Here is a 12,810-nt window from a genome sequence, read left to right on the forward strand (position 1 = left end):
TTCGCTTCTAGGCTTCATTTTTCCATCCATGTCAGACTGGAGCAGTCAGGGTTTCTCTTCTAGGCTTCATTTTTCCATCCATGTCAGACTGGAGCAGTCAGGGTTTCACTTCTAAGGCTTCATTTTTCCCTCCATGTCACACTGGAGCAGTCAGGGTTTGGCTTCTAGGCTTCATTTTTCCATCCATGTCAGACTGGAGCGAGTCAGGTTTTGGCTTCTAGGCTTCATTTTTCCCTCCAGGTCAGACTGGAGTCAGGGTTTGGCTTCTAGGCTTCATTCTTCCCTCCATGTCAGTCTGGAGCAGTCAGGGTTTGGCTTCTAGGCTTCATTTGTCCATCCATGTCAGCCTGGATGTAAAGACTGGTAGGGGGTGTCTGTACTTCTGCTCCCTATATGGTAGAAGAGAGGCACAGAAGACCCCAGCCAAGATTCTCTATTACGGTAGCAATGGACGAGCAATCAAGGCCTAGCTTCTCAGGAGGTGATGCAGGCTGGTTCTTAAGTACAGTGTAGTCCCCAAGCCCCCACAAAGGAATGTCCACACACTGTATTGGTTAGAACACAGTCTTTATATAATCAATATTCAAGGTTATGTACACTTATCATAATAACTCACTTTGTACTTAGGAAAATCAACAATGGCAAATATATACAATTCTAAAGTGGTACCACCCTTTGTATTAGACCTCATTAAAGTGCATCAACAATACTGTAACAATGTCACACAGATCAATAGAGTGAAACCAGCAATACAGAGAGGAGAGAAAATAAGATGGTTGAGTAATAGGCAGAATACTGGCCCCTACCACTAGACACAGTTCTGTGTGGAGATCCCCCCACCTGGGCAACCTGTAAAATAAAGATATAGCACAAGCCCAGTCCATGTATTGTTCTGCAAGTCTTATTCCCTCCTATAATGTTTTTACCCCCCCAATGTACCTGGTGGAGTCGAGTTCTTCGAAGAGGCGTCGACAGATCCTTCTTGAGCGACCCCCTTTCAAGCGGGAGTCACGGATCATCGAGAGGCGTCGAGAAGCGTCGAGGAACTCGGCGTTCGGCGCCGGGGAATCGACGGCCCTTCTTGAATGCCTTCCCTTTCAAGCGGGAGACACGGGGCGTCGAACGTCCGACAACAAACAGGGTAGAACGGTGTCGATGAGGCGGCAGCTTCGGTCCAAGCGGTGCTCGTCGACGACGGAGCGTTGACGTCCTGCAAGGCAGAGGCGTGCGGGGCACCTCGATGACAATTGTTCTGGACCGCAAAGATTGTGAAGACGGGGGCCCAGCAAGGGCGTCGAGTCGTTCGAGTCTTTGTTGTCTTCAGGTGGCGGGAAACCCACCGGCAGGTTTCTCCTCGGCGCGTTGGTCGTCCTCGACTTTCTCCGGCAGGATAAGGCGGTCGACGGTGCGGACGAGGGAGTCCTTCGATTCAAAGGTTCTTAGGCAAGGAGCGGACGGCTCCGGTCGTTGGCGGCACAGCGTCAAGTGGTTCCCACGGGTGGGCAACAGAACTTTGACGGGCCTCCAGCGGTTACACAGACCTGCGAACCCTGGTCGACGGCAATGGACTTCGACGGCGGCGATGTCCGGGTGCTTCACTTCGATCTCCTCGGCGGTCCCGTCTCGGGTCGGCAGCCTTTCGAGGGTCTAACTTCCAGGGCGCTTCGGCGAAGATGTAGCGGTGCTTGATGATCCCTCGGAGCACGGGAAGAGGGCGCCTTACCAGGTCCTCTCTCGGGTCAGTCCTCGACGAATTCGGCAGCTTTCAGATCTGTCGAAGCAAGTGCAACAGCAAGTCTTCTTCTTCCAGCTGGGCGTCGAGGATCAGCAGTTCCAGTTACTCTTAGAGTGGAGACTCAGCTTCTGAACGCTTCTGAACAATTTCCAGTGGTGAGAGGTCCCCAGATATACTATTCTGTCTCTCAACCACACTGCTGGCACACACTCAGCAGCCAATCACACAGAAGGGCATTCATGCAGTCAGTCAGCCAATCAGGCAAACAGTGCATTCAGGCCACACTCCTCCCTTTCAGACACTCACAACAAGGAATGTGGATTGGGACAAGTACCCAGCCAGTCAACACTACACACTGCATTCAGGCCAGTTTCGGGCAGGGCTGTCTCAGTCTTTGTCTCTCATGCCAGAAACCAGACAACCACAACAAGGAGTGTATATTGGTCACACACTCCATTCACCCAGGTCCCACCCACAGGAGGTACCCACAACATACAGTCACTGGGAAGGCTCCAATCAGTCTAGCTGGGCCTTCAAAACAACACCATATATGGAACTTCCACCCAATAGCCAGTCAGGGGGAAGGGACAGAGTCAGGGCTTTCCAAGACTTTGGGAAAACAAGGTAACAGGCAATAGAAAGCAAGAGGCCACAGGGGCCATCTTGTTTCCTATCAGGAATCAACTGATCCCAATGGCAGGGCCTGGGTATCCCAAAATGGAGGACACCCAGAGCACCTGTCAAATTCAGCATGGAGCTGCCACCAGCCCATACCCTGCTCTGTGGGCCACCCACAGGTGCCCAAAAACAAACACTAGGGGCGCAGGGTTGTACCCCTACCCATGGGTGCCATAAGGGTATCCCATGGGTCTGTTCACCAAACCAAAAGAGAGAGCTGCACTGCCAGGAGTCCCACCTGGACTCCTGGGCAGAAAACACGACAGAACACACGATAAAAAACAGTAAAGGACAAGGATTCAGAGGCCCTGTCCCTCTGATGCATTTCCAGCATCACACTGGAGCAGTCAGGGTTTGGCTTCTAGGCGTCATTTTCCCATCCATAGCAGACAGGAGTGAGTCAGGTGTTGGCTTCTAAGCTTAATTTTTCCTTCCATGTCAGACTGGAGTCAGGGTTTGGTTTCTAGGCTTCATTTTTCCCTCCATGTCAGACTGGAGCATTCAGGTGTGTGCTTCTAGGCTTCATTTTCCCCTCCATGTCAGACTGGAGCAGTCAGGGTTTGGCTTCTAGGCTTAATTGTTCCATCTATGTTAGACTGGAGCAATCAAGGTTTGGCTTCTAGGCTTTATTGTTCCATCCATGTTAGACTGGAGCAATCAGGGTTTGGCTTCTAGGCTTCATTTTTCCCTCTATGTCAGACTGGAGCAGTCAGGGTTTCGCTTCTAGGCTTAATTTTTCCCTCCATGTCAGACTGGAGCAGGCAGGTGTTGGCTTCTAGGCTTAATTTTTCCATCTAGGTCAGACTGGAGCAGTCAGGTGTTGGCTTCTAGGCTTCATTGTTCCCTCCATGTCAGACTGGAGCAGTCAGGGTTTCGCTTCTAGGCTTCATTTTTCCCTCCATGTCAGACTGGAGCAGGAAGGTGTTGGCTTCTAGGCTTCATTGTTCCCTCCATGTCAGACTGGAGCAGTCAGGGTTTGGCTTCTAGGCTTCATTTTTCCATCCATGTCAGACTGGAGCAGTCATGGTGTGGCTTCTAGGCTTCATTTTCCCATCTATGTCAGACTGGAGCAGTTAGGATTTGTCTTCTAGGCTTCATTTGTCCATCCATGTCAGACTGGAGCAGTCAGGTGTTGGCTTCTAGGCTTCATTTTTCCCTCCATGAACAGCACAGCTGCATTTTGGAAGCAGATTTGGGTAGAGATGTTGTTTCTTTGGGCTCCATCCAGTAGCTCTTAAAACATTGTACGCATTGTATGTTATGTTATGTTAAGTGAATTTGTAGAGCGCACAAACGCCTGAAGGCACCCTGGCACTAAAAATGTGAAGAGAAACCTAGACATCCAGAATTAGAACACAAATGTCTTTAGCAGATGACGAAAGGCGTGGTGATTACTGGTTCTGCGCAGCGGCAGGGGAAGGGCGTTCCAAGCCTTAGCGGCGACAACTGAGAAGGCACGTCCGCCGGTGCGCATCAATCTGAAGCTGGGCACCACAACAAGAAATGCGGATTGACAGCAGAGACACAAAGTTGGAGTATAGTGCTGGAATTTGTCCTGAGTGTATTCAGGTCCCACGCCATTAAAGGCACGGTGCATCATACACAAGGACTTAAACAGAATCCGCTTTTCTACCGAGAGCCAGTGCAGCTGCCTCAGTAAAGGAGTCATGTGGGTGCCAAAAGGGGGCCGTAAGACTGCTCTAGCAGCAGCGTTATGCAGCATCTCAACGTGGCTGAGCTAAACACAGCGAGTTGCAGTAGTCTAAACCACTCATAACAAGCACTGCTACCACCGGGGCCTGGCATTTTACAGGCCCAAATGGAAGGACTTTACTGAGTATGCGAAGTTTGAAATTGCCGCTCTTACATACTGCCGCGACCTGACCATCCATGGTAAGAGAGGAAGAAATAATAACCCCCAGATTCTTCACAGATAGAACAGGTACCGGAAGGAGGCCAAGGGCGGTGGGCCAGCAGTCATTAGACTAGTAAAGAAAGGGTGAGGTAGTACCCACCACCAACACCTCGGATATACACAGTTAAGCTGTGAACTCAGAGCTGGAAATGAGTATGCAGACAGGCGGAGAGAAAGTGGCGAGCAAGCTACTCTCCTGAAGCAAAATCTGTTTTTCGCCACTCTTTGTTAGTCTATCAAAAAAGAGTAATAAATGCAAAAAAAGCATTTTTAGTCACAAGGTGGAAAACGCCAATAACCAGCCGAAGGCTTTATTTGAACTGGTCCAATCTCTATCCACCCCTTCTAAGGTGGGCCCGGATGCACCGCCCTCAGAGGACCTGTGTGACTCGCTATCTTCCTTTTTCCACACCAAGATCGAAGCTATTCGCAAAGATATTGATGTTGGGGTGGGCCAGCTTTCTGCTAATCCTACTCCTAATGATCTACCGCCATCTAATTCTATGTGGTCTACTTTTCATGTCTTCTCGGACCAAGATATACTTGGGGCTATTCGTCGTCTCAAATCTGCCTCGCCAGCTGATGCCATTCCTTTGGCTCTCCTTAAGGAAATCTCAGGTGATTTGATCTCCCAACTCACTGCAGCAGTGAATGCCTCTTTTCATAACTGCTACATTCCAACCACTCTCAAGCACGCACTGGTGATCCCCCTCCTTAAGAAACCCTCCCTGGACCCTGCAGTACTTGCCAGTTCTCGCCCTATCTCCCTCCTGCCATTTCTTGTGAAGCTCCTGGAGGCTCTGGTCTCGCCGATGCTCTCCACCTTTTTGGAGTCTTCTGGGTTTTCTGACTCCTTTCAATCAGGCTTTCGGCCTGGGAGAGGCACAGATCATTTTTAAACTCTGTGCTGGATGACCTAGCTCGTTTGGTGGATCAGGGAAGTGTCAGAGCTGTTCCATTGCTAGATCCCTCAGCCGCTTTCGACACGGTTGATCATCCCACCCTGATCTCCTGTCTATCTGCAGCTGGCCTATCTGGCCAAGTCTTGGTGTGGTTTACTGCTTTCCTGACCGACTGCTCTCATTCATACAGCAGTCCGGCTTAGGAGGTGCCTTGAGGACCTGGGGTCTTGGATGTCGACCAATTGGCTAAAGTTGAATAGCAATAAAACAGAGGTCCTTGTTGTTGGAACCAGTTTCCCCTCTCTTTTTGGACAACTAATTTTTGGCCTGTATCTCTGGGTCCTTTTCCTCTGCCGTCCCTCTCAGTTAAGAATCTTGGGGTAAAAATTGCTTCCTCTCTCTCAATGGAGGAGCAGGTGGTGGCGGTATGTAACCTCAGTCATTTTAAACAGTGCATTCTCCGGAAAGTCCTCCCCTTTATCCTGGTTACGTTTCAAGCTCCAGTGGTGGCAGTTCTTGTCCTGAGTGCAGTGGACAACTGTAATTCACTGTACCTGGCCAAGCCACGTTTTCTCATTAACCGCCTTCAACTGCTTCAGAATGCTGCAGCAGGGCTATTCTCCATCCCCTTTTAGGGCTCATATGTCTCCTTTCCTCAAACAACTCCACTGGTTGCCTTTTGAGAAACAGATCCTTTTCAAGTCCATGTGTATCATTCATCGTGCTTTTTACGGACTGGGGACAGAATATTTACAAGCAACATTTCTGCGATATGTTCCATTCGCTGTCTTCGTACTCAGTCAGCCCTAGTGGTCTTCATCCTTCGTGTCAGACTCTCGCGTATGGGCGTGCATACCTTTTTAGTGGTTGCCGCCAAGGCCTGGAACATCCTCCCTCTTGCTCTTCTTGCTTCGGCTGATCATCTCACATTTCGCCGGGCACTGAAATCTCTTCTGTTTTAAACTCTCCTTATAAAATGGCTGCCTACCTGCTGCTAGCGCCATGTTTGCTCGGGCGTACGTGCGCTTAAAAAGTACATAAAGCATAACATAACATAAGCTATCGCTAATTTTCAACCAATATAAAGAGGGAGGCAACAAGCCAAAACGAGTGTGGGCGCATTGCAGAAACAGGCACATTGCTGAGCATTGATTGTATGGTGCACAGTAGATATTTAGAAAAACTATAAACACATGTTTTTAATAAATATTTTGAATATCAATCCAGATGCGTCTTCTTGCACATGTAATGGAAGTTGTAAATTCAATGGGTGACATGACATCATAAGGTGGCTCATGGTATGTGCTGCAGGGGAGTGAGAGCCAACGCAAGGCAGCGAGAAGGATGCGTCGCTTCATTGCTCCACTTCCCTGTGTAAGGTCAGATGGATGCCCTTTCTACCCATGCTCGAAATGAATGCACGCTTTTGAGATTATAAAATAATTGGCTCCCTTCTTCAATGTTTGGCATTGAGCTGAAAGTTGGCATTGCCCATGTTTGCGAGGATCCTAAGAAGAAGAACCCTCAGATTTGCACCCAGCCACAGAATGAATATGTGTCAAGTGTGCCCTTGGCTGAACCGGGAGCCTCCCTCCCAAAATAAGAGTGCAACAGTTGCCACAAGAATCCAAAATTTGGAATTCATGTCAATGGATAAATGTTGAAATGGCACGGACAAAACCTACCTGGCCCAGCACTCATGTGAAGAGCTAGATCAAGTTATATTTGCCGTTGAGGATGTGGAAGACGATAGGGAGATGCCTATGGCTCTTAGCATGTTTAATTGTAAAGCAATTCTGATGATGGCAGATAACATGGCCAAATTTACCCTCCTACCAAAGGGCAACATTTGGAAAATGAAAATCTCTCAGAAGAATCAGCATCAACTCTATCGCGTAGGGAAGAGGATTTAACCAATTGGTTGGTTCCATACTGAGATTGCTTTCATGGAGGGAATAGCAGAAGGAAAGATATATGCATCACGCAAAGGGACAGGTTGTTACTTTGTTAGTTGAACCAAAAATAACTGGCATGCAAAGATAAAGACTAAAACAACAATTGTGATGGCAGAAAAGGATTAATGCAGAATATTTAGGGATCCCTTGGGTGTTTGAAGGGTTTTGTACACCATGTTAGGCTAAAGGTGGGATCATCACCCGTCATGCAGAAGGTCTGCAACATACCCCGTACGCGGCGAACTTAGATTTAGGCTGAATGTAAATCCATGGAGAAGTAAGGGATAATAGGAAGCAAAGCGTCATCAGAATAGGTTTGTAGTTGTAGTCCAAAAACTGACCAGCGAATTAGAACTGTGCATTGACCTAAGAGCTCTTAATAAGTGTATAAGGAAAATTGAACTACGCTACCATCAAGAACTAACTGTTGGTTCTCAAATGGGCTGTAGAGAAATGGTTGCCATTTATTTTGCCATGTAATTTCATGTGTAACCGTGCAAGCCATTCTGATAGCGGCATGTTTTTTTAGCTGTGGGCCTAGACTTCGTTGCTAATGTGTTAATGCAGAATACAATCCAGGTTAATATTTAGTAAAATGCAATCCGCAAGATTTTCTTTTGCAAAGATAAAGTACAATACATCAGTTTTCTGTTTCAGAAACTAGTCTGAGTGCCAGTGACCTTGAAACTGGAACATTGCTGTCTTCTTGTGTAAACAGATGCCGTTCACTGCTCTCTAGGCACTTTTTGGGACTAAAGCCAATATTTCCATGAATAAAAAACAAGAGATAACAAGGCATTGTGGGGGAACTACAAAAAGTAGTCTTTTCTGTAGTTTACAGCACTGACGCTTTTGTTGTTTATCATATCAGATCACAAACTGTTACCAAACATTGAAGAGCTCGTATTCACTATAGGCGATACCCTGCGCTTATACAGCCTTTACCTCAGTGATCTGTCTCTAGAGATATGCCTCCATTAAGTGTCCAGACACTTGATGGCATTATTCATACTGGAAGGCTCTTCAAGGGCAAATGGATATATTTGGGTATGTGTCAGATTCGGTTGTTTTCTATTGTTTTGTGTATCACTTGGACTGTGACTCAGTGGACTAATGCATCCACTACAGGGGTCTGTGTTCAAACTCATGGTCACAGGTTTGAATCCCGGCAGGCCCACCAGCCTGGCATCCTACCATGTTCAATAAAATAAGTACCATTAAGTAGGGTAACGATAAACATCTGTTATCTGTCAATAGCGCCAAGATGCCCCTCTGAGGTGAATGGGCGCTCTACGAATGTTTATGTTGTGTTACGTGTTCCAAAGACAAGAAGCCAGTGTGTGTTTCCAAGATGATGAAATGATATATGGCACAGGTGATAAAGAACACAATGACAACCTGCACTAGGCAATCAGACACCTATGCAAAGATAAATACAAATTAAACTGTGACACAATAGAATATCCATGAGGCACACAAACTCTAAAAGGGGTGTCCAAAAGAAGAAAATGCTTTTAGAGACCATAAAGGGCAGATCAGAGCCCAGGCATAAGGAGCAACTGCTGTTATTGCTACGGACGACAGAAGATGACACCGGGTGCATTACCAAACATACAGGCAATTCTGTGACAATGAGGAATTTACCCAAGATAGGCAAGAGTTTCAGGTAAAATGAAGTATGTGGTCTTGGATCAGACGCCCTCTCTCCACAGTTACAAACTCAGTAGGAAGACTATAAGATTGACGCACGCTAGCCACAGAGCCATCGGTGCTGCCCTAATGACGTTTGAGGATGGGAAGAAACTAGTCAAAGTGCTTGTGTCACAAGTTTACCGAGCAAAATTGAACTACCATCAAGAACAAACTGTTGGTTATTAAATGGGCTGTAGAGAAATATATGCCATTTATTTTGCCATGTAATTTCATGTGTAACCGTGTGAGCCATGCTGATAGCGGCATGTTTTTTTTATCTGTGGGCCTAGACTTTATTGCTAATGTGTTCATGCAGAATGCAATGCAGGTTAATATTTAGTAAAATGCAAGTCGCAAGATTTGCTTTTGCAATGATAAAGTACAATATATCAGTTTTCTGTTTGAGAAACTAGTCTGAGTGCCAGCGACCTTGAACCTGGAACATTACAGTCTTCTTGTGTAAACAGATGCAGTTCACTGCTCACTAGGCACTTTATGGTACTAAAGCCAATATTGTCATGAATAAAAAACAAGACATAACAAGGCATTGTGGGGGAAATACAAAATGTAGTCTTTTCGGTAGTTTACAAGGGCTTGAGGTAGTCAGCTGCGCTTTTGTTGAAAAGATTCCTAGTGGTGGATAACGAGATTGTCCTTGCTATAGTTCACACAAGAGAGATGTTGGTCACTAATATTTTTGCTCAGAAAGATTTTTAGTACTGAATTAACTTTGAGGATTGTAGGCGGGAATTGATTATTCCCAAATAGTATAAATAAGACAGGCTTCAAGCCCTGAAGACGCAGTTTGATGCAACAGAGCAAGCATGAAGAGAAAGAGGCAGAGGCAGATGGCTGAAAGACTAGAGAGAAATAGAGAGCACAGAGGCTTTCAAAAGCGAGGGGTAAAATCCCCCCATTTTTCCCTAGCTGGAATTTTAGCCACTAATCTGGATTCGTTGAGTTTCTAGGCATTTTGAGCACCAAAGGACTTTGCCTATTGACTTTTAGGCAGACTTTTGATTTTGTTTGAGGTGCAAAGGGAATAATTTTGCTTTTTTCCCCCAAGGGCAAATCAGCTCAGCAACTAAAAGCAGACACCTTTCTCTAGATTGGCTACATGCTGACATCATTACTCCCAATGGACATCTGATTCTTTTTGAAGTCTGTACGCTTTTTTGATGAAAGTAATAGGTGGCTTTGTAATATTTTAGTAATATTTTGGGAATTTCCCTTTTTGGCAATTTTTCAATGTTTCCTTGAATTGTGTATAATCTAAGACATTCCACCCTCTCTACTCCCTACCTACTAATGTTAGTGAGTATGGGAGGCCTTTTACCCTTCATTGGTATCACACTGAGAAAGGTATTGAGGTATTGATTGAGGCAGAAGCTTCTATGAGATCACCTCACATGACCTGGTGAGGCAGGTAGTTGGTTTATTAGGTAACTATGATTTCTTGGGGAAGGTTGATCAGTCTTAGTCTTGACCTGAGGTAGGGGCAATGATGATTTCAACTTTTTTATTAATGACTTATTCCATTTTAAATTTGCTGTGTATGGTGACAATAATATGGGCAATGTGTCCTTATCACACATTTCTTATAATTAAAAGATTTATTTTTTCTACATGCATGTTATAAGCATTCACTGAGAGTTCATTATTGCGTGAGAACATGAACTTGAAGAATGGGGGATCTATCTAAAGGCGTTGCCTATTGATGTGTTATATATGTTACATGTCTTTTAATACACATATGAAGGGTTAATGGATGATGTGAGCAGCGGACAATCAATACAGATGTATGTGACATTGGTAACCCCCTCCTGTGCTGATGAATAGGTGGCAGCCCCCCACTGCAGGAGGCTGATCACCTGCTCTCATTACTGATGCACAGTGACAGGTACATGCTTTTTTCTGCCACTCCTCCTACCACAGCCCCTGCCAGGGGTTCTTGGACACTCCCCTGTGGGTGGGTGGAACTCTCTTGAGGTAGGTATGAGACAGTCATGTAAATTTGGGGTTTAAGGTTCAAAGTACTCCTGTTATAGAGCAACTAGCAGCCAAGGGTCTGGAGAAAGACTTGCTGTGACTAAGAACATGGGTGATGGCAGTGCAGGAGTGCTCGTTTGATATGACATATGTACCAGGCAATAAGAACAGGGTTCCTGACTCAAGACTCACAGACACAGAAGAAGCATTCTGTGTGCATTTAGATTCATGTCTAAATTGTTACATTTTATTTCCAATTCGACACAAACACAGGTGCTCAGTTTTCTCAATTGTTTTTTCTGGCAGGATCCTCAGATTGTATTATATGCCCAGATGACCAATGGTCCAATGAGAAGCGGGACCGCTGCATTCCAAAAGTCATAGAATTCCTGGTGTATGAAGACCCGATTGGCACAACATTATCCGCCCTGTCACTTCTGTTCTCTTTGGTCACTGCTCTGACCCTGGCAGTTTTCTACATACACCGGCACACTCCAGTGGTCAAAGCCAACAACACTGCTCTGAGCTACCTCCTCCTCAGCTCCCTCACACTCTGCTTCCTCTGCGCCCTCATTTTCATTGGAAAGCCCACAGAGCTGACCTGCATGCTCCGCCATGTCCTTTTTGGAATCATTTTTGCTGTGTGCCTCTCCTGCCTCCTTGCCAAGACGACCACAGTGACAATTGCCTTCCGGGCCACCCAGCCAAGCAGCATTTTGAGGAGGTGGATGGGCTCGAGGACCGCCTATTCCATCGTGCTGGTCTCCTCCTTCATTCAGGTGCTTCTTGGACTCATCTGGGTCAGCCTCGCTCCTTCCTTTCCAGAGGTGCACAGCCAAGCAATGTATGGGACCACCATCATGGAATGCAACGAAGGCTCGGCGGCCATGTTCTTCGCCATGATGGCCGTCCTGGGGATCCTGGCGAGCATGACATTCGTAGCCGCCTTCCTAGCAAGGAAGCTGCCCGACAGCTTCAATGAGGCCAAGTACATCACCTTCAGCATGCTGATCTTCATCACTGTCTGGCTCTCCTTCGTCCCCGCCTATCTCAGCACCAAGGGGAAGTACATGGTCGCTGTAGAGATCTTTGCAATCCTGTCCTCAAGTTTGGGCCTTTTGAGTTGTATATTTGTTCCGAAATGTTACATTATTATTCTGAGACCAAACATGAACACCAAAGAATATTTAACTACAACAACAAAGTCTATTCAGAAATATTAATGAATAAATGAAACCACTGAAAGGCTCTTGTTTTTTGGGAAGACCTACAGTATTATGACATTAGGTGTGAGCTATTAGGATAATAACACCCACGTAAAATAGGAGAGCCTGTGGGAGCACTCAAATGGCACATCTGGAAACAGCTGAAAGGCTCTTGTGTTAGTAGTTGCGTTTTATCGAATGCAACCATTCGCCAGGAGGCAGCTTGGCGCTATAGAGGGGAAAGCTTAGCTGTCATGTAATGTTATGTTATGTTAATGTTAATTTATATAGCGCCGATACACAGGCAAGTGTTTCAAAGCACTCAAGGAGGGTGGGAACAAGGGGGAAAAAACAACAGTCGCTCAGAGCCTTAAATTTCTGAGGCGATAATGGTCTGCACAGACAGATTAAGTGAATGTGATACATTTAACAGTTTAGAGACAGCGTTTCTGTGGTTTTTTCAAGTGCACATTAAGGAGTGAAGACAAGGGAGAACAGACAGAACGATCTTCAGGCAGAGCTGTTTACAGATCGTATAAGTGCGGGAAGGGCAAGGGTGGGGCAGGGAACCAAGTGCACCCAGTCGCTAGAAAGTGGTGAAGTGCAGAAAGAGAACTCTCAGGGATTTATTTCAAGAGAAGTGGGGGAGTCATGCAGGGCCCTTAGGCAAGTACAGAAGGACTGGTAGGGCTGCCTGGGACCTGTGAGACTCTGAGGTATAACATGCAGCCGGTCAGTG

General features: G+C 46.3%; 1 protein-coding gene across 1 annotated transcript in view; it reads left to right on the forward strand.

Moving 5' to 3' along the window:
• The window catches only part of LOC138498435 (extracellular calcium-sensing receptor-like), a 239,954-nt gene extending 227,865 nt beyond the window's left edge, over window positions 1–12,089 (forward strand). Inside the window, exon 6 of the mRNA XM_069622190.1 lies at window positions 11,173–12,089. Coding sequence (XP_069478291.1) covers window positions 11,173–12,089 — 917 coding nt within the window. The remainder of the gene's footprint in view (window positions 1–11,172) is intronic.
• Window positions 12,090–12,810: the final 721 nt, after the last annotated feature.

This window comes from Ambystoma mexicanum, chromosome 5q (genome assembly GCF_040938575.1).
Source record: "Ambystoma mexicanum isolate Mex_15411 chromosome 5q, UKY_AmexF1_1, whole genome shotgun sequence".
Lineage (NCBI taxonomy): Eukaryota > Metazoa > Chordata > Amphibia > Caudata > Ambystomatidae > Ambystoma > Ambystoma mexicanum.